Consider the following 21425-nt stretch of genomic DNA (forward strand, 5'->3'; position numbering starts at 1 on the left):
GACTCTGAAAGCTGAAAAAATGAACACTTGCTTTGTTAGTACTGTTAAAAAAATACCACATCTATGCAAAAATCTGTCACAATAATTTATTCAACAAGTCAAACACGGTTGACAAATGTTCATTTTCATAGATCTGATGGCCATGAACGTAGTAAGTCACCACCAACATGTAACACATTATTACATATTAAATTACATGTTCAATAAAACTGTTTAAAACATTAATGTCTCTAATCAGTTTGTTATATTCCACACATACCTGTAGAACTTATAAATATACGTTTAAAAAATCTTTAGTCAAGTGGTGAGGATGAGTGTCTGAGAACATTGAAAACCACATAGAATTATTCTCACAATACAATGTGTGTGCAGATTTACATATTCAGCAGCAAAACATTCATAACATGCAAATATGATTTGTCAAGATATTCCTTTTATAGTGTTAAGCTATGATTTAACCGCACATGAAAAGAAACCGGAAATACATATAATTATATTTGGCACAAGAAAGTTTGTCATACGAAAATGGTTAACATTACTTCAGGGCACTCAAGAAATTCACAGACCAGCTGTTTCATATATATAATCACACAAAAAATACATTGCTGAATATTGTTGATTTGTAACTATTCTTGACAATAGATGCAAATAATGAATAATATATACTTAGGTTACAATCAATTTACAAAAACATTGACTACTTTCCAAAACTTGCTTTCAGGATTCAAAGGAAAACAGTAAAGAAAAAGAACATTCTTTACAAAGCATTTAATTTAATCTCCGCTCAATCTAGCAACCCCCCCAAAAAAAGCATATTCACAGACGTAACAGAAAACGTTATGGCAAGATATCATGAGTAATAACTAAATGTTTTGTTTATGGCTTTTCGGTGTCCATGCCAAAGGTGTTACTAAATTAAAAGTTGTTCCACGGCATGCAGCTCTAACATGCAGGTTTGTGGGGAAGGTGATTCTCCTACAAAGGAAGTGACATCAGTGTCCATTCCCACCCTCTGACAGAATTCTGTTCGGCTCTGTGAACCTGGCCGTTAGCAGGTAGAAGAGAGCGGGTCCGGGCACCAGAGCCAACAAAGGCAAATCCTGCCCCAGTTTATCCAGTCGGGATATGGAAATGATACCGTATGCATGGAGGAGCCAATGGCTGAAGAGAACCACGAGGCGTTTCTTCTTAGCCACAAGGTTTTTGAAAGACTGCAGGAGAGAAGCCACAAATATTTTAACATATTTGTCTAAGAACATGAACTAAAAAGCACTGCGACACAAATAAAAAACATATAGTGCATAAATATATTTACCTGTATCTCTGAAGCTGACATGTAAACTGCCAACGTGACCAACGATAACACCAAAATAATATATGGAAATGCATAGTCTGAGAACATAATATAAAGGAATAAAAGGGAGATATAAAATCACAAATGTCAACTAGGTACATTTTCAAATGTTCATTAAAAAAAGAACAAAAACACACTCACAAAGAAGTCCTCCTCCAACCGCCTGCAGGACAGTGAGGATGGGGAAGAAGTACAGCGCTGCGTAGATGCTCTTGAAACGATCCGTCTTGCCTAAGCCACATGCAATCTTCTTAACCAGAAGTGGCCGCAGAAGCATCATGAAAACCAGACAGAAGGCGTAGTAGATCAACACAATGGTGTACCTGAAAAAAAAAAAAAAACAGGGAATCAGAAAGAAATAGGGTTGTAATAATTTTTAGCTTCTGCCTGATGCCCTCAAATTACATTCAATATCCCGGAAATCGAGCGAGTGTGGGAGAAGCCGTTTCCACCTGGTATTAACATGCATTTTCGGTGATCCGATCACAAGTGGTCAGGCAAGACGCATTACCGTTTACACCAGGTACTAACACACGTATCAAATGCATCTCCTGTGATCACTTGTGTTCCAATATATCCATCAAGACTGAATATATTATATATATATTTATTTATTTTTTTAAGGGGGGGGGGGCTAAATATGGTAAACACAGAAGGTCACTCATTTGTGCTTACTTACACTCACCTAAAGGATTATTAGGAACACCATACTAATACTGTGTTTGACCCCCTTTCACCTTCAGAACTGCCTTAATTCTACGTGGCATTGATTCAACAAGGTGCTGAAAGCATTCTTTAGAAATGTTGGCCCATATTGATAGGATAGCATCTTGCAGTTGATGGAGATTTGTGGGATGCACATCAAGGGCATGAAGCTCCCGTTCCACCACATCCCAAAGATGCTCTATTGGGTTGAGATCTGGTGACTGTGGGGGCCATTTTAGTACAGTGAACTCATTGTCATGTTCAAGAAACCAATTTAAAATGAATCGAGCTTTGTGACATGGTGCATTATCCTGCTGGAAGTAGCCATCAGAGGATGGGTACATGGTGGTCATAAAGGGGTGGACATGGTCAGAAACAATGCTCAGGTAGGCCGTGGCATTTAAACGATGCCCAATGGGCACTAAGGGGCCTAAAGTGTGCCATCCCTTTAAACATCCCCCACACCATTACACCACCACCACCAGCCTGCACAGTGGTAACAAGGCATGATGGATCCATGTTCTCATTCTGTTTACGCCAAATTCTGACTCTACCATCTGAATGTCTCAACAGAAATCGAGACTCATCAGACCAGGCAACATTTTTCCAATCTTCAACTGTCCAATTTTGGTGAGCTCGTGCAAATTGTAGCCCCTTTTTCCTATTTGTAGTGGAGATGAGTGGTACCCGGTGGGGTCTTCTGCTGTTGAAGCCCATCCGCCTCAAGGTTGTGCGTGTTGTGGCTTCACAAATGCTTTGCTGCATACCTCGGTTGTAACGAGTGGTTATTTCAGTCAAAGTTGCTCTTCTATCAGCTTGAATCAGTCGGCCCATTCTCCTCTGACCTCTAGCATCAACAAGGCATTTTCGCCCACAGGACTGCCGCATACTGGATGTTTTTCCCTTTTCACACCATTCTTTGTAAACCCTAGAAATGGTTGTGCGTGAAAATCCCAGTAACTGAGCAGATTGTGAAATACTCGGCCCATCTGGCACCAACAACCATGCCACGCTCAAAATTGCTTAAATCACCTTTCTTTCCCATTCTGACATTCAGTTTGGAGTTCAGGAGATTGTCTTGGCCAGGACCACACCCCTAAATGCATTGAAGCAACTGCCATGTGATTGGTTGATTAGATAATTGCATTAATGAGAAATTGAACAGGTGTTCCTAATAATCCTTTAGGTGAGTGTATGTATAAATTATTATTAATAAATAAAAAATTAAATACATTACTTAATAATCAATATTTACAACTTTTTAAATATATGCAGTCAGGGACATGTAACAATATGTGTCGAACATAATGAACTGTACTTTTTCTTAACCGTTTATCATGCCTTTGAAAAAAAACATTTGAACTATTTTGGCTCTGTATCATGAGAGTACCATGAGATCAGTATTGTATCAAACCAAATCTTGACATGAGTGTACCGTTACACCTAGAGCTGCACGATTAATCGTTAAAAGATCGCGATCTCAATTCAAACACCCACACAATCTTATTCCTAAATGACAACAATTTGTCCATGTCTATTGAACCGTTCACAAGTACGGCGATGCCTCGGAGTCAGAGAGTGCAGTGGTCATGTATAGGAATGAAACAGCTTCACAAACAGCCGTAGAGTATCATTATTTCTGTGTGACAATAATTCACATTTACACAGAAGTACTTAATAATAAATATTAAATATTAATACTTCGGAAATAAACACTGATGTCTACGGTAGTGTATCAAAATAGAATAAATCAGCCTTAAAAGTAACTTGATGTTTCGAATAAAGATTGTATCAATTACACCGATACACCAGTAGGTGGCGTATTTAATTGAATCACTCATTCAAGAGATTTGTTCAAAAACACTGATTGATCCAGTAATGAAGCAAATGAAGTCTGCAAATGGATCATTAATTCAGACTGATTTAAAAATAATAATAATAATTCAAATTAATTTAAAAAAAATTAAATAGACTGCAGCAATTTCGTCAGAACCTCAAGTAAATTATGTTATTGTTTAGTTGTCTATTCAGAATCGTGAATTTGTCTTAAACAAACAAACAAAAAAACTGTGATTCTCAATCTATCCAGAATCACGCAGCTCTAGTTACACCCCTGGAAACCAACAGAAATAACTGGAGCCTCAAATCAAATCAAATGTAAAGGGCACTCACAGAGGGAACACAGCCTCCTGCGTGCAGTGCAGCGTGGTGACGTAGTCGGGACTGGGGTTATACAACATGGTGTACCAGTCAGAAAGCATCTTAACCTCACAGGAACGAATAGACAGCTGGCCGACGGGGTCGTTGAGCAGCAGAGTCACTACGGCAGCTGCCGTGCACTCGAACAGGGCCGTGATATGCTGGAAAAGGGCACTAGAACTGGAGATGACATTAGGAGAGCATCGGTTAGTTTGGAAAGATGCATTATCAAAGTTTAAGGCATAGCTTTGCAAAACAAAAACAGATCCACACAATAATATTGCCTCATACATCTTACTATTGTTTAGCACAAGAAATTTTGCCAACTACCTTTTCTTCCCAGAATACCACTCAATGAAGAACCAGTGCAGGACCAGAGGCAGCATCGCCATGAAGCCCAGGTACAGCCAGTCATACAGCTCAGGAGAGCCAGTGCATCTCATGCAGATCTTCTCTAGGTTTGTCCTTTGGCCACGAGGACACACCTTTATAAATCAGAACGGTAAAGGTTATGAACACAATATATACAGTCCGCAAAACACCACTAACTGTGCAATCATATATATCAGTACAAGCAGAAATGTTCTTGAATGACCAGGTGACACTTTCACTTTCCAAAAAGGTCTCATTTGTTAACATTAGCTAATGCATTATCTAACACAGGTTTTCAATATTTTAGGTCCCATGGACCAATAGATATGATCATCCTTGTGTAAAAAAAGGCAAATATCTTTAATAAACACCCAATTTCTATACTAAAAAAATTATATTATACATCTAAAAATAGCTTTTATTAAGTTAGAAGTTATACATTATCATACAATTTTCTACTCACTATTAAGAATGTACTGTTAATGTATTATTTATTTTTAATCTAATAGTCATTTATTTTTATTTTATTATTTATTTATTTATAACAGTTTTTCTCTAGACTTTTCAATGGACCCCCTGTCACTCCCTTGTGACCCCAGTTTAAAAAACCTGATCTAGCAAAGTAACAATGAGCAATATATTTTGAAGCATTTATAAATATTGGTTAATTAATGCTAGACTAGTTAATAGAAATACAATTATTTATTGTTTGTTTGTGTTGGTTCACAGTGCATCAACTAATATTTACAGATACAACTTTTGTTTTGATTTCGTAACGTATTAGTAAATGTTGAAATTAACATTAAGCTTAATAAAAACTGTAGAAGTATTGTTCATTGTTAGTGCACGTTAACTCATTTAGTTAAAGTCCCCTTAAGTAGTCATTTTATCCCTTAAAACCCATCTTTGATCACCAAAATTACATATTTAAATGTTTTTTCCTGGACAAAAAATTCTTCATGCTTTAAAATAGCTTGAATATAACTCTACGCCCTTGCCTCGTTTAGTATGCGGTTCTATGAATATGCTAATTAGTCCCGCCTCCACTCACTCACACCAGCTCAGAGATTCACTCGTTGACGTGATTGGTTACAAGGTAGTTTGTGACGTCAGAAACACCAGCGATTTCAAACCGTTTTAGAGACTGTCTTTGGTTCACTGTAGTTTTAAGGAGAAAATACTCTGCAATGGTGTTGACTTGAATTTGTACATGGTTTGTCTTAAAGCATATTAAAAACACCACATAGACCTATAAACAACATTAAAAGCTTGATTTTTAACCAAAGGGAGTCTTTAAGTAATGTTAATAAATGAAACCTTAATACAGTGTTACAGAAATACACAAGTGTGAACTAGTAAAATGCACATCAGGGTGCATATATACACAACTGTGGTGTCAATATGACCTCTTGCATGAGTACCCATTGTAATCAGGCAGTTAGGCAATCTGTGTGTTTTATTCAGACCGATTACATGAATATGATGCACTTACCCCACATTCTCCTTCAATAGATTCATTTATGATGGTCCTTCCACAGTACAGCCCAGGACAAGTGGAGCTCATTGATACAGCTGCATTACATCCAGAGAAACATCATTAAAAAACACCCTTTAATTCAAAATATAGACATGTAATTTGCAGTGTGTTGTTATGGCAGTAAACTAGCGATTCTATCAACAACAGAAAACCAATAAGATATTGTCATTAGTTGTTTGCAATAAATATTTTTCGTTTTAACATACCCATGTCATATGCAGCATTACAAAACTATTGATAGGCCCAGTTTGTTGGTTAGTGATTTTAAACCGCAACAATCTAAACGACGCAACAGAAACCGGAAGAATAAACACACTCTTCTTCTTCAAGTGAATGTGGGACGTGGTGCTAAAAGGTGAATTGTTTGACAGCGCCACTCACTGGTCAGATGTGCTCAATGTGTATGTGTAGATAGTGTGTTTGTGTATATGCTTTTGACAGTCATTCATATCCATGATATATACAAACCAAAAATTATTCAGACACCAGATATAATGTTTGGTATTTTTTTTACTAGTGGGTGCAGAACACTATAGTTCATTCATGTAAGTGAGGATAGCAAAATAAAGTAAACTGTGACATATACCCCAAAATTCTTTATACAGTGGACCAGTAAAATACGGAAGAGGATTAGGGCCAAGCAATAATAAAAAAAATAAAACCATCTCGAGATTAAAGTCATTATAATGCGAAATTAAACTCGTTCAATTTCGAGAAAAAAAAGTCGAAATACAGTCTTGAGAATAAACTCATTAAATATCGAGAATAAAGTCGTTGTGTTTCGAGAAAAAAAGTCGAAATGAAATGTAGAGAATAACGCATTCGATCAGTGTTCATTGCATAGCCGATACATGGCAGAGTTGGATCACTTACTTAGTCAAGCTATATTTTAGATTTTCTTTCAGCAACAAAGAAATACTATCAACTTTAGCTAATTATGACAGGATAATAATTAGCATACGAACTTTAAAGAGAATTTGCAAGCGGCTAGGTCTTTTTAGAAGAAAAAATCAGTCCAATTTGCACGATGTACTCGCTTTTGTCCAACATGAAATGACAACCAGTGGACAAATTCAAGGTTATCGCTGGCTTCACCTACGCGCGATTCATCGAGGTTTCGTGGATTCCCAGGATACCATAAGACGCATTATTAAACGTGTTGATCCTCAAGGTGTGGAATTTCGACGAAGGAGACGCTTGAGAAGACGCCAATACACTTGCGCTGGCCCAAATTCTCACGATTATTTCGACTTTTTTCTCGAAATTTAACGAGTTTTTTCTCGAAACACAACGACTTTATTCTCGAAATGTAATGAGTTTATTCTCAAGATTGTATTTCGACTTTTTTTTCTCGAAATTTAACGAGTTTAATCTCGCATTATAATGACTTTATTCTCGATATTTAATGAGTTTATTCTCAAGATTGTATTTCGACTTTTTTCTCGAAATTTAACGAGTTTAATCTCGCATTATAATGACTTTATTCTCGATATTTAATGAGTTTATTCTCAAGATTGTATTTCGACTTTTTTTTCTCGAAATTTAACGAGTTTAATCTCGCATTATAATGACTTTAATCTCGAGATGGTTTTATTTTTTTATTATTGCTTGGCCCTATATCCTCTTCCGTAGTAAAATGTATAAAAATTTGTGACCAAAAATTATTCAGACACTTTGACCTGACCATATTTTGCTTGTGTATTTTCTTTAATTGCTATTGCTATTATTTAATTGTGTACTTAAATGTAACAGCTGACAGCTATTCAACATCATTTATTTGTGAGACAGTCTAACAGAAGGATGGCCAAAACCAGTGAAATATCAACTGATTCGATAACTCTAAATTATTGACATATTTTATTACCATTTTCTAAACTATAGTGAATAAACTGTGATAATGTTTGAAATGTTGAAGGTGTCTGATTAAATTTCGGTTTGACTGTATGCATCATTCCCATTATTTAATCACCATGAGCAACAGTATTTTTTAAGTGGAATGATTGTGTCTTTCACTTATTTAATTATAGAATTTTAATATTGAAAGGGTTCAACCATCTTCAATGGCTGTTTATAAACACACCCCAAATGCAAGACGGACAGACAGACAGGCAGAAAGTGCGTAATTCAGCTGGAAAAAAAAGTCTGGTCCGGTGTCATAGCAACGGCTTCAAACGTCACGGGGAGGTGCAGGGCCCTGCATCTGTATACTAGAAATAAAACAAGCATGTAGAGCGGCGATTACAATGAAACGGCGTCTAAAAATGGGCTGGCGTTTGTCAGGTACAACGAGACAGAAAAAAATAAAACACCTTTTTTATTCGTTGGTTATTCAAGTTTCACCGTGTCACAATTTACTGAATATGTTCTAGGACGCGTACTGCTGTTTTTGTTTATAAGACATAATCAGTAGTCGTAGACTGGTATGCAAGTAAATTAATCCTAATTCGTCTGACAATGAGTATTTTGATTCAACTGACAAATTCAATCAAGTTGACATGTAGAGCAAACGATGCTTTATCAGCGGTGTCTGTTACTTTTCTCAGCGCTTGTCAGAATTGACCAATCACAGATGCTGGTGGACATTCGGTTAAGTATTTTAAAATTAATTTCATAGACATTGATACTAGCGATAACCGTGTCCATTTCCGATATCAATCCATTGAATCAAATTGCTTAAAAAAGATGATAAACTTTAGAGCAAACATGTTTCCAGTGAAACACAAACTGTCGTAAAATCTGAATGCGTCTCAATGGTGAATTGGCTTTCTGGGCCTCCCAGCGCCCCCTAGCGGAATAACGGCGTTTCGTCTCGCATTAACAGCAAGAGAGCGGTATTGTCAGCTCAGTCTGTAACAGGGGAGGGCACGGGGTAGCATTATTTACTCCAAGCACAGTGTATGGCATCAAAGAACTACATAGGGACCATCCGTGATATCGTAACGCATACTCATTTTACTGTGATACGGACACGGGAGATACTGACAAGGGATGAATTCTCTTCCACCCTGTGGATGCGCCCTAACCGTGTCCAATGGATCTCCCCGGCATCAGCAACACGACCGTGGACAGCATGTCAGGTTCGGGCTTCATTTTAGAGATTGTGAGCATCAAACCCGTTGTAAACAGCAACTATACAGCCGGGGGCGAGATGACCCGCAACCCCCCAGTGTGGAGTTCGGAAGGGAACTCGGTTCTCCAGGGCATCGCGGTGGCCGCGCAGGCGCTGCTCCTCCTGGCCATCTTCTTACTGTCCAGTCTGGGTAATTCAGCGGTCGTGGTGGTTATAATCAAACACAGGCAGTTGAGAACGGTCACTAACGCTTTCATCATGTCCCTCTCCCTCTCTGATTTTCTCACGGCCGTTCTTTGTTTACCCTTCTCCTTCATGATGCTCTTCAGCAAGGATGGCAGTTGGATGTTTGGGGAGCCCTTCTGCATCGCCAACGGGTTCTTTAACACCTGCTTCGGCATTATCTCTACCTTGACCATGACTCTCATCTCATTCGACAGGTATTACGCTATCGTCAGGCAGCCGCAAGCCAAAATCGGCCGGAGGAGAGCGATCCAGCTCCTGGTGGCCGTTTGGTTCTCCGCTGTGCTCTTCTCGTTTCCTTGGTACCTGCTTATGGAGACTTCCGGGCGCTTGGTGGTGCACAAACAGGGCTTTTACCATTGCATGTATGTGTTCCACTCGGGCACCTCCAGGATGGGCACCACCTACAGTATCGCTTTAATAGTAGTGTGTTACCTGCTTCCCTTCGCCCTCATGTGCTTCTGCCACTATAACATCTGTAAAACCGTCCGGCTGTCGGAGATCAGGGTGCGGCCGGTGACCACTTACGCGCACCTGTTGCGCTTCTACAGCGAGATGCGCACCGCCACCACCGTGCTCATCATGATCGTGTTCAGCATCTTCTGCTGGGGCCCTTACTGTCTGATGGGCATCATCACCGCGCTCGGGAGATACTCTTTCAACCCCGCTATGGATACTTTGGCCATTTGGATGGCGTGGGCTAACGGTGCCATCAACCCGTTGATTTATGCCATAAGGAACCCGAATATATCCATGCTGTTGGGCCGGAGCAGAGAGGAGGGATACAGGACTAGAAACATCGCTGCGTACCTGTCCACGCAGACGCAGCGCAGGGATACGGTCCGGACTCGGGCCGACCGGATTCGGGACCGGTACGTGAGCCGGCACGGGGCAAACAGCCGCCTGTCTTCCTCCAGCCCGGCCAATGGGGGAGATGTGGCCATGTGGGCCTGTAAAAACCCGGCGGTGTTCTTCTGCAGAGACGCGCATCCGGATACAATCACTGAACCCGCGGTGCCCAAAGTTGAGACTGCTGACACCAGTTTGTAATGCGCTCACACTTTATGATGACTTTGTAATTTTATATAAATAAAGTAACTTTGTCACTTTAACGAAGGGAGGTGCTACAGGTGGGCCCAAAAATTTACTTGGGTCACACTTAAAATTCTAAAATTACATTTATTGCATTGGATAACAATATCAAGTCATGTGGAATTTATTTTAACCAAACATATAGCACAAACTAGTTTGGATTTGTACATTAGTGGAGTCTCAGATTCCACTTGGTTTGATTTTCTTTTCTAATGCAATGACATTATTACCTACATTTTTATGCTGTAAGAAATGGATTTTGGAAGGATTCAACAAATACATTTTTGCAATAACTTTACTTTAACTAGTGGAAACATGCAACATTATAGACAACTTTTTTTTTTGTATATTGCATATCACATTCACATTGTTTGCATATACCAGAGGCCGTTTCTTGATATTTTAGCTAGAAACCCTTAATATCAGATTGTATCCTTGAATTATATTTATGCTGTCAATGTCTTTCTTTCCTATGGGTCATTCTATCTTAAAAGAGCTTAAAAACATGTTTATTACATGAAAAGTGTATTACTAAATAGGCTATTTTGTTAAACAATTAAGATTTTGACAAAAGGAGCTGACAATCACTATTCAAATCACTTCAAATAAAAATTTAATTTGTGATATTTTCTGTAGGGTGTATATCATTTTGCAATTGGCTATGCAAATGTGTACATATTTATTTTAATGTGTACAACATTTCATTTTGCTGCAAGGAAAATATCACCTGTAGCCTACCTCCCTTCAGATTTCAGAAATTATTATTATTATTTTTTTAAAAGCTGAAGTATGTCGTTTCAATGTCACTAGCGCCACCTAGTGGAAATGTAAAAGTGGAGCTTACCCGCACCCAACTCACGCCATTGGTCGAGTCGGTGGCTGCGTTCGAAATCGCATACTCTCTTGAGTAGGTACTTGTTTTAAATTATTTCACAACCACTAAAAAGTATGTTCTATATAGTATGAATGTGTGTAGTGTGAATGTAATCTGGACACACTACATTTACCATGTTGTCATTATCATGTGACCTACCAGTGTCAGTTACGTCCATAGGGTTACGTCGCTTCACTGCCATTCATAAATCTTCTCCCGTGGCCTCATGGGATAGTAAAGTGTCCATCGTATGCACACTTCAGAATCTCACCGGAAGTAGTAGGTCAACTGAGTGTTTTTTGCCTACTCTTTTATGAGTACTGCGAATTCAGACATACTTCTTTTGTCACATACTGTTTTTCGCCTACTATATACTAGGAAAGTATGCGATTTCAGATGCAGCCACTGTATAGACTGGATGGCTCAAAATAAACAGGACAATTTTTATTGCGACACAGTGGTAAAAAAAAGTTACATTCTTCAGCTTTAAATATAAATAGGCCTATAAGTAAAAATAAATTTCATGACTATTTCAATGTACATGAATTTAAGATCTGTTATGCATTATATACTCTAATAATGTTTATGATTTACTTATAAGTCATTATAAAGTGTCGCTGTGTTTTTTAACACTTTTGCTACCACCAACCTATATTTGAAACCAAACTCTCCAAGTATAACTGAATTATTGTAATGAATCAGCAGATATAGTGTGTAGTATGTGTGTGTGAAGTGCCAAGATGAAAGTCCCTCTTGAGCCTAATGCAAATGCTTTACAACACTGTGAAAGAACCGAATGCCGAATGGTTACAGAAATCTCTCATAGCCTAAAACCACATCTTCATCATCTGCTCTGAGGTGTTAATGCTGACCTGGAATATTAAAGGGGCTATATGTAGAATTAAGAAACCCTTGTTATTAGCGACACCAGTGGCCATTAAGTGAACTGCAGCCAGAATCTTACTGCTCGTCCTCGCTCTCCTGCACACGTATTACAAGAGACATGAAGCCCCGATATTTAGATTAATATGTAAATATGTGCTGCAAAAGTAATGACAGTTAAGAAAGCATCCGATCGTAGCGATGTGGTTTGCACAAGCTCTGCAATTCACCGACATCATGTCGACAGATGAGGTAATTAAAATGACACTGTTATGGATGGTACTTTGATTATAAATTATGGAGACAATTCAGATCTGGCGATGTGAGACCATAGTCTGAATAAATCCATTTTCTTTGTATGACACACACGCTTTTTCTGCATTTTTAACGTCATCACGCCGAACAGGTAAACTCAGTCCGAGTTTACCTGACTCAACCTTTCTGGGAAATAGTTTTTTAGATAAAAACTGAAAGAGTTGTCGGAAGCTTAATGAAGGTGACGTTGAATTTGTGGGACCGTGGTGTAGTTCGTTTATAGCCTACCTTTAGCTTTTTACTTCTGGCGACTGCATTTAGGCTTCAAAATTCATAGTTGTTGTGTTCATCTGTGATAATTATCTTGATGGACAAAACATGCAAGTATCATAAACTTTTGTTGATCACAGAGCTTGTTTTTAGCGATAATCCAAGCCTATGGGAAAATCCTATTGGGTTTTTGTCGAGGGAACCAGCTAACGGCCGTTTGGCCCACAATGCGACGTCATATCTGAACGAACACGTGAAACGTCACATTCTTTTGATTTGCCGGCAAAAACGTCCCGAGTCATTCACGTAAAAATCAGTCCACACAGGCTTTCATAGACAATCTAGGAAGTAGGAGAACGTCTCGTTTTTTACATTTCGTTATAAGCTGTTCACACATTGGCAATAATAAACGATTAACACGTGAAAATTCTTATATAGCCCCTTCAACAGCCTTAAAAGAGTTGAGAGTTTTGTAACTAACTAACCGATCAGTCATATTGACATGGTCTTTAAGAAATAGGGCTATAACATTTTCATTTCATCATTGTGAAATATATTTCTTTGCTTGTTTATACACACCTTTTACACATACATTTCCAAAACATGCTGTGACATCCAGAACCATGACTGTACCTTATATAATGTAGTAAAAATGTAGTCTAAATCACACTGCATTTATAGACAAATAAAATGGGATGGGATATAATTTCCTTCTGTAAAAAAAAAAAAAAGAAAAAAAAAAAGCATATATTACTGTCAAAAAATCAGTATTTTTTGACAGAAAAAGTAGATTAAATCTTTTCTGAAGTATGCCATTTTGGAAGATCAACATCAAACCTGTATAAACAAAAAACTGCCTTAAATGTTGAATGTAGCATGGTTTACAGAACACAGAATGCATTAATATCAGTTCTTAAATATTTGAAACAATTTCCATTGTTTCAGTCTGTCACGTTGGAGCATGAGTTTATCAAATTATGAATTTTACAAATGTATTATATATGACTATAGCATCAGACTGCCATTTATTAGTTTGATGTGAGGGGTTAAACCAGCATTCATGTTTCTATATATCAGTGCTTCTAAATCTTTTTTTACTTTATGAAAATCTGACTTTTTCTTCAAACATTTATCAGGATTTATGTCAATGTAAGACCCGTCTTAGAGATTTAGAGAGGTATATTGTGTTGAGAATCCAATCTTACAAAAGCACTGCAGGGTCTTTTATATGTAAAACCTTCCTTGAAATGGATGTATTTTTGAGATGGTGTTAGCAGTCATAAATCATCATATTAAATTAACAGCAAAGAGATGCATTATCATTTTAAATACTCAATTTATTATTTTTTTAAATATCATAGACGCTTTAGCTATTAAACATTGCCATATATCTTTGAAAGCAGTCTGCCTGAAATAAAGTTTGAATTAGTTTTATCCATTCTTTCTTCCTTGAAGTAATGACTGTGTTTGATTACTCTTTATAGATCACTCTTTGACGCTTATTTATTTAATTCATTTTCACTTAAATCTTGTTGCAGTTCAAGAATGAATTCAGATTGCAAATCAACAGTCATACACCGATGGAATGACCCTCAGGGTTTTGTTTATTGATTACATATCTTACATCCAAATGGATTCTATAAATAAAGAAAATGAAACAATCCTGCCAACAAAGGAAACTATTACAAAGTATTACAAAGAAATATTAGTGAAAAAGATTTAATGGCATCTGATCAACAGGAAAAATTATTAGCACAAAATTGTGTCAAGGACTAAGAAAAAGCCTTGGTCAGAAGAGTTAACAATGGGTATATGTACATATATACAACCTTAAACACAAACAAGAAATTACAAGAATATACATGCACGGCAGACAGTTTGGTTTGCTTAAGAGGCAGGTTTTGCATCCACAGCTCTTTTAAATGAATGTTCTTTTTGGTAACCGCAAAAAAAAAAGTATATTGTGCATGTCGTTTTCTCTATACAATATATTTGCAATCAAAGTTTGACCTCAGCATATTTCCACTATAATTCCTGTCAGTACATGTAATACATGGCATCGGTAGATTATAATAAACACTTTAATTTCAATGAAATTTTATACAAGAGGTCGTTTTCTCTAAAGTTGTGCATTGTGCTTTAACAGGTCTGGAATGGACAGTTTTTAGTTTTTTACCAAACAATCACTTGTGCTTGAGTTAATGAAAATACTTATTAAAACAGGCCAATCACATCATACAAGTATCACTGGTTTTATCATTCAAATCCCTTGATTTGGCAAAAATCACTTTTGCTTCCAAAAACACTGACTTTTAGTGTTTACCACACCACGTATTGCAAAACAAGGCCTGTTTTTTGATAGTCCTGGTTGAACACTACCAAAAAATTCAACAAAAACATATGCAGCATCTGAGCTGACAGAAATAAACAGGGTTTCTGGTTGTCAGGGAATCAAAACTATGAAAATGGGTGTACATTTTTTTTTTGTGATGGTTTAAAAAGCATGTAGCCCTTTCTGTTCGTTCTTTCCCTGGGGAGAACTATGGTGCACAACTCCAGTCATCTTCAACACAAACACTGTCAACTGATTTACATGTTTAGAAAAGCCTCTATAAATCTTCCAGAAGTATTTTGGCAGTCGGCACGAATGGGGCCTGGATAATAAACAGTGGTAGAGCGTTGTGCACACGGGTGTAATGTCTCAGCTCTACCAGCAGGAGGCAGCGCTCCTCAGAAGTTGAGTTTGGTGATGGGCCTCTCTCTGCTGCTCTCTGCGCTCTGTTTGACGGGACGTTTACGGTTGTGCTTCATCTTTGATAGGTCTTTGTCGAACACCTCCCCGGATCGGAGTGCAGACACCAGGTCGTCGAATTCTCCATCCTCCTCGCAGTTCTCTTTGGCCTTTCTGGATTTTCTTTCCTTCTCACGCTGTTCCTTGAGCTGTTCACAGACATATTTCCATTAATCACGACTGAAAGTTTTCCTTTTGTCTTAATATCTGTCATCGTGGAGGTGGTTAGTTTGCTTAATGAAATAGTGCTTAATAGAATAGTATACTACACAGGGTATACTATAGGCAGCATACTATTTTTTAGTTAATTAGGGACATATTCTTCATAACCCCCTTCCCTCTGTCTGTCCCATGTCTTTATTTTGATTAATTCTCAGTTTGCTGGTTTTAGGATTTACATTACATATGACATGTTCTTGTTCTTAAAAAAGCTCTTGAGATGCATTTTATTTTTGGAGATAAACTCTATTTCGAACCTGACACAATGACTAAAAACGACCGTCTTACACAGACAAGTAATGACAAGTATTGATTGTGGCTACAAGTGAAATCATTAGTTCCCCAAAAATCAAGTAAGCTGGTGCATCCTGACTAAAGTAAACTTCTGTTAATTTTTTTTAAATACTTTTGCACTAAAGTGACAGTGAAGACATTTATAATGCATTGATGATAATGTTTCTTGAGTAGCAAATCATCATATTATTATGATTTCTGAAGGATCATGTGACACTGAAGACTGGAGTAATGATGCTGAAAATTCAGCTTTGCATCACAGAAATAAATTATATTTTAAAGTATTTTCAAATAGAAAACCATTATTTTAAATTGTAATAATATTTCACAATATTACTGTATTTTCTGTATTTTTGATCAAATAAATGCAGGCTAGCTGTGCATAAGAGACTTTTTTCAAAAACATTAAAAATAGTAATGTTTCCAAACTTTTGTAAGGGTAGTATGCCATTCTGAACATACTCATAATTGTTTATTTTTTTACTTAGAAAGGGGAAACAATTTGTTTATTTGTGTATAAAATGATGTGAGTGTTAGTCCAACACTTTTAAGAGGGCCTTGCAAAGGGGATGCGTGTACATGTGTCTGAGAGGGACACGTTACCTGCGCCTCCATGCGTGCTCTGCGCTCCTCTTCCTCCTTGCGTCGTTGCATGTTCTCATTGTCCTGTTTAGCTTCACTGAAGGCCTGTAAGAACTGATCGAAGATGCCAAAGAACTCATCGGGCTGCATGCGTGTGACGTCCTCCCCAAAGTGCTTCACGGCCTTCTCAAACTGTGTAGAATGAAAGACAAGGACATTAAGGAGGGTGATTCTTCATGTCATATAATCATTATATTCACGGGATTCTTTGGCACTTGAACTAATAAAAAATAAATCGATCAGGTCCAGGCCGCTAGAATGAACTAGTGATCTCCTTCCCATATACACTACTGTTTAAAAGTTTGGGGTCGGTAAGATTTTAAATATTTTTGAACAGTCTTTTATGTTCATGTTGCATTTATTTGATCAAATATACACTAAAAACTGTAATATTGTGTTCATTACAATTTAAAATAACTTTTTGCTATTTGAATTTTTTATTTTTTTTATTTCTGAAGGATCATGTGACACTGAAGACAGGAGTAATGATGCTGAAAATATTAAATTAAATTAAATTAAATTAAATTAAATTAAATTAAATTAAATTAAATTAAATTAAATTAAATTAAGTATATTAGTATACTAAAGTATATTAAAATAGAAAACTATTATTTTAAATTGTAATAATATTGTACAATATTACTGTTTTTGTTCAAATAAATGCAGGCTTGAGTAGCCTTCTTTCAAAAACATACACACGTTCAAAAGGGGTCGATAAAGCCGTGTGTCCACCAAAGGTCCACCGCTATGCGCTCTGCTGAAAACGCCTGTCTATGGGCGCTTGAGAGCGTTTTGGCAGCGTTGCGGTTTTTTTTCAGTTGAGACACTTTGCTTGTTATGATACGGAATATCCGTGAGATTGTTACTAGTATCTCATTTCACACATATTTTGTTTCTGTGTTGATTCTGCATAACAATGTCGATACAATGTAATGTATTTTTTCTGGCTCTTGTTTTAAATTATTTTGTTCCGTTATTATGCTTGTTGTTGTCATCTGTTGACGTTGTACAAGCAGAATGTGGCGGTTGGTCGGTGTGGTATTAGTCCCGCCCCTCCTCCACTGTGATTGGATGGTTGGGTAAAAAGTGACAGTGATGAGCGCTGCGTTTTACCCAAAGTTGAACATTCTTCAACTCTCGGCGACCTGTAAAAAACGCCGAGCGACGCTCACGGCGTTTTAAAAACGCGGCGCTCCCATTGAAAACAATTGAAAAAACACACCAGCCGCGTGAAAAAACGCTTTGGTGGACACATGGCCTAAGGTTTTTTAATGTTTTTGAACGAACGATGTCTCCTATGTTCATGTTGCATTTATTTGTTTAAAAACAGTAATATTGTGAAATATTATTACAATTTGAAATATTTTTCAAACACCTTATAATTTTTATATATTTTAAAATGTTAATTATCCCTGTGATGGCAAAGCTGAATTTTCAGCATCATTACCTCCAGTCTTTAGTGTCACATGATCCTTCAGAAATCATTCTGATATGATGCTCAAGAAACATTTATTATTATAAATGTTGAAAACAGCTGTGCTGCTTTAAATTCTTGTGGGAATTGTGATAAAAACATTTTTTTTATGTAATTCTTTGATGATAGAAAGAAATAAAATTCTTTATATAGTGTCTTTACTGTCATTTTTGATCAATTTAATGCATCCTTGTTGAATAAAAGTATTACTTTTCTTTAAAAAAAAACAACTAACTTTTGAATAGTAGTATATGAATGTAATGAAATTTGAGACAGGTATCCAGATATGGAGGAAGTAGATCCTCAACTTCTCGCTAAGATCAAACCTTCATGTGTCCCTTTGCCAACCCTTTAGAAAAGCAGTGGACAGCTGCAATAGCATCAAATCCATGTGCAGCTTCATGAGCACGATCAGACTGAACCAACCCGCCTTTGAAACTGATCTTCAGCCTATAGCAGTTAAAGATTACGGCCCATGTTTCCAGCGGTTCCAATGTCCACACAGACGGTCAGAAGCCCGATAAACTCCAATGAAAACAGTGATTTAACTTCTACAAGTCTGAGTTATGTGTGCCAGAAAAATCTGTCATTTCAGACATTTAACATCGACTTCAAAGCTGCAGCGGAGCGACTTTATGAGCTTTCACATTTAAGCGGCCGGATAGAGTGACAGGCCTTGCTGTGTTCAAACCTCATAAACCTTTAACATCTATTATCTCCTTAGGTTCAGTGAACTGTGGTGTGCTTTCGATCTTACCAATTCCTTGGCATCCTGAAGAGAGTCTTCCACTTCAGAGAAACTGAAACCAGCAACAGTGATGAACTGACTCACAACAGACACAAACTTGTCGCCGTGGATCTGAGGCTGACCCCTCTGGTACTCCAGCTCCTGTTGAGAAAGAGAGAGATTGCTATCAAGATGAAGGAATGGACACAAGTAAGGCCATGACTTAAAGAATAGAAAAAGTACATTAAATTTAGAGCAAAATGCCAATTCATCCCAAATACACAGCCATTAGTGATCACTCAAAACACCTTAGCAATCTAGCAAGGGCCTTCAAACCTCCAAAGTTCTAGTTTCAAGTGTTTAAACCATAAATAATGTTTTAGCCAATTGTATCGCACGGCTGTGTATAAATAGATACATTTGCTACACTGGATGACCTCATATGCTCTAGAGCTTACTGTAATTGTAGACAAAACGAGAGAATGTCGCTCACCGTCTCCACGCTTTTTAAGCCAGTGCGCATATTGTTAATGTCTTTCTCCAGTTCAGTCATGCTGGGAAAAAAGGAAGAAAAATAAGTTGGAGAGGGAGATAATGAGAGATAATGTTTCACTGGACAATTTGCAGACCCTTTAATCTCATTTCGAACGGCTGAGGAATGAATCACATCAAACATTATTTTCACACAGTGACTATGGTTTTGCCAAATAGGAAATGTTCCTGGATCAACAACTTTTGTTGGTCTAACAAAGTGCTAACCCTATCCCGAACTATAATCTACCCCAAAATCAGAGTGCAATGATAGGCTGATACTGTTCATGCCTTATCCCTAACATCTGATTGGTTGTTAAAGCAATATTTGGGGTTTAATACACACTACTATTCAGTAAGTAGAACTAAGTCGTTTCAAGGGTTGGTAGGATTTTTTAAATGTTTTCAAAGTCTTTTGTGTTTAGCAAGGCCACATTTATTTGAACAAAAATACAGTAAAAACAGTAATATTGTGAAATACTGTAATAATTAAAAATAACTAATTATAATATTTTAAAATGGAATTTATTCCTGTGATGGCAAAGCTGAATTTTCTGCAGCATTACTCCAGTCTTCAGATCACATGATCCTTCAGAAATTCTGATATGCTGATTTGCTGCTCAAGAAATATTAATTATTATTATTATCAATGATGAAATCAATTGTGATGTTGTTTTTCATGATGAATAGAAAGTTCAAAAGAACAGCATTTCTTTGAAATAGAAATATTTTGTAACATTATACATGTCTTAACTGTCACTTTGATCAATTTAATGCATCCTGGCTGAAGGAATTTTTAGGAAAAAAAACAAAAAACTTAAAATATCTTACTGACCCCAAACAGTTAAAAGCATTTGTGGCATAATGTTGATTACCTTAAAAATAATTTCAACCTATCCCTCATTTTCTTTAAAATAAATTAAATTGATGTAACAGAGAGGCAATTATTTTTTAGAGGATTTAAAAGCACTTACATTAATTATTCTTTTAAAAAACTTATTATTTGAGCTTTGAAGCTGCTTAAATAATTTTAGGGTTTATGGCATTGCATTGTCACAGTAATAAATTTGATATAACTTTTCACATAAAAGGTCAGTAATTAAATTTTTCAAACTAAAATCATTTTAATATGCATATTGATTATGAATTATTGCTGTACTATTGAGGCATAGAGTATTTTAACATTTACAGATTGCATTCACTTCCATTTTAAGTGTCTCACTGTAAGCCAGAATTTTTCTTTGTGTAATGAAAATAAAGGACAAGTGGAAAATATTTTTTGTGGTAATCAACGTTGTGCCACAAAGTGCTGGCGATTAAGCTTAACTTGTAATAAACCCGGAATATATTTTTAAAATGTTGTTCCTGGACTAACAATGGCGTTGATCCTACTTAGCCGTATCCTAAGCATCTTCCTACATTCCCATTTCATTACATAAACTCTTTAAAACCACTTAAGTGGGTGCAATAGTGAGACTTGATTGTTTTAGTGCTTACTGGACTTTGGCCGCTTCTGGAACGTTGTGCAGATCCTCATGAATCAGGCTGACTTTAGGGTACTTCTGCTCAAGAATGGTAATCAGGTAGTGCAGAAGACTGATGTTTCTATTGAGAAACGCACACAGCTTGTGTAAGTGCATGGCTGGTTGGAGTTTAATATGCAGTACTTGCACAAACCGAAGCGCTGTCTTACTTGTCGATGCTGGACTTGGTGTCAGCGATCTTATTGAGAGAGGACACTTTGAAGCCATAGGCATTGCCCCTCTGGCCTTTGTTCATGTAGTTCCCGAAGGCCAGCACCACCTCCAGAAGCTGTCGAAGATTCCTGCTCTGAAGAATCTCCTTAGATGCTTTATTGAGAGCTGTGGGAGGCAAATAGCATTTTTAACAATAC

General features: G+C 37.1%; 3 protein-coding genes across 6 annotated transcripts in view; 1 reads left to right on the forward strand and 2 right to left on the reverse strand.

The window, feature by feature from the left end:
• Positions 1–72: 72 nt before the first annotated feature.
• jkamp (jnk1/mapk8 associated membrane protein) lies at positions 73–6507 on the reverse strand. The gene is made up of 7 exons (XM_084097344.1): positions 6374–6507; positions 6123–6202; positions 4589–4743; positions 4232–4438; positions 1496–1677; positions 1316–1392; positions 73–1211 (listed from the first exon to the last, which is right to left on the reverse strand). The coding sequence occupies exons 1-7, from the start codon at positions 6375–6377 to the stop codon at positions 993–995; spliced, it is 924 nt and encodes a 307-aa protein (XP_083953470.1). The 5' UTR covers positions 6378–6507; the 3' UTR covers positions 73–992.
• Positions 6508–9017: 2510 nt separating this feature from the next.
• gpr135 (G protein-coupled receptor 135) lies at positions 9018–13563 on the forward strand. Its single transcript, XM_084097350.1, has one exon. It carries the CDS (start codon positions 9199–9201, stop codon positions 10528–10530), a length of 1332 nt encoding a protein of 443 aa, XP_083953476.1. The 5' UTR covers positions 9018–9198; the 3' UTR covers positions 10531–13563.
• Positions 13564–14434: 871 nt separating this feature from the next.
• Positions 14435–21425, reverse strand: part of daam1a (dishevelled associated activator of morphogenesis 1a) — a 53557-nt gene continuing 46566 nt past the window's right edge. For all 4 annotated transcript variants that reach the window (XM_084097347.1, XM_084097345.1, XM_084097348.1 and 1 more), the window contains 6 exons: positions 21225–21393; positions 21029–21136; positions 19494–19554; positions 19031–19162; positions 16761–16931; positions 14435–15793 (listed from right to left, as the gene is read on the reverse strand). In XM_084097347.1, the coding sequence (XP_083953473.1) occupies positions 15584–15793; positions 16761–16931; positions 19031–19162; positions 19494–19554; positions 21029–21136; positions 21225–21393 (851 nt within the window). In that variant the 3' untranslated portion in view covers positions 14435–15583. The remainder of the gene's footprint in view (positions 15794–16760; positions 16932–19030; positions 19163–19493; positions 19555–21028; positions 21137–21224; positions 21394–21425) is intronic.

Source organism: Abramis brama (assembly GCF_963993115.1).
Source record: "Abramis brama genome assembly, chromosome: 21".
NCBI classification, from domain to species: Eukaryota; Metazoa; Chordata; class Actinopteri; order Cypriniformes; family Leuciscidae; genus Abramis; species Abramis brama.

What these genes read in the sequence shown, in the direction of transcription:
- jkamp (XM_084097344.1), bottom strand. An exon ending in GGTTGGAGGAGGACTTCTTT is followed by an intron (nt 1,393 to 1,495) that starts GTGAGTGTGTTT and finishes TTATGTTCTCAG; the next exon opens with ACTATGCATTTCCATATATT. An exon ending in TGTCAGCTTCAGAGATACAG is followed by an intron (nt 1,212 to 1,315) that starts GTAAATATATTT and finishes TCTCTCCTGCAG; the next exon opens with TCTTTCAAAAACCTTGTGGC.
- gpr135 (XM_084097350.1), top strand. Translation starts at nt 9,199, where the DNA reads ATGGATCTCCCCGGCATCAGCAACACGACCGTGGACAGCATGTCAGGT.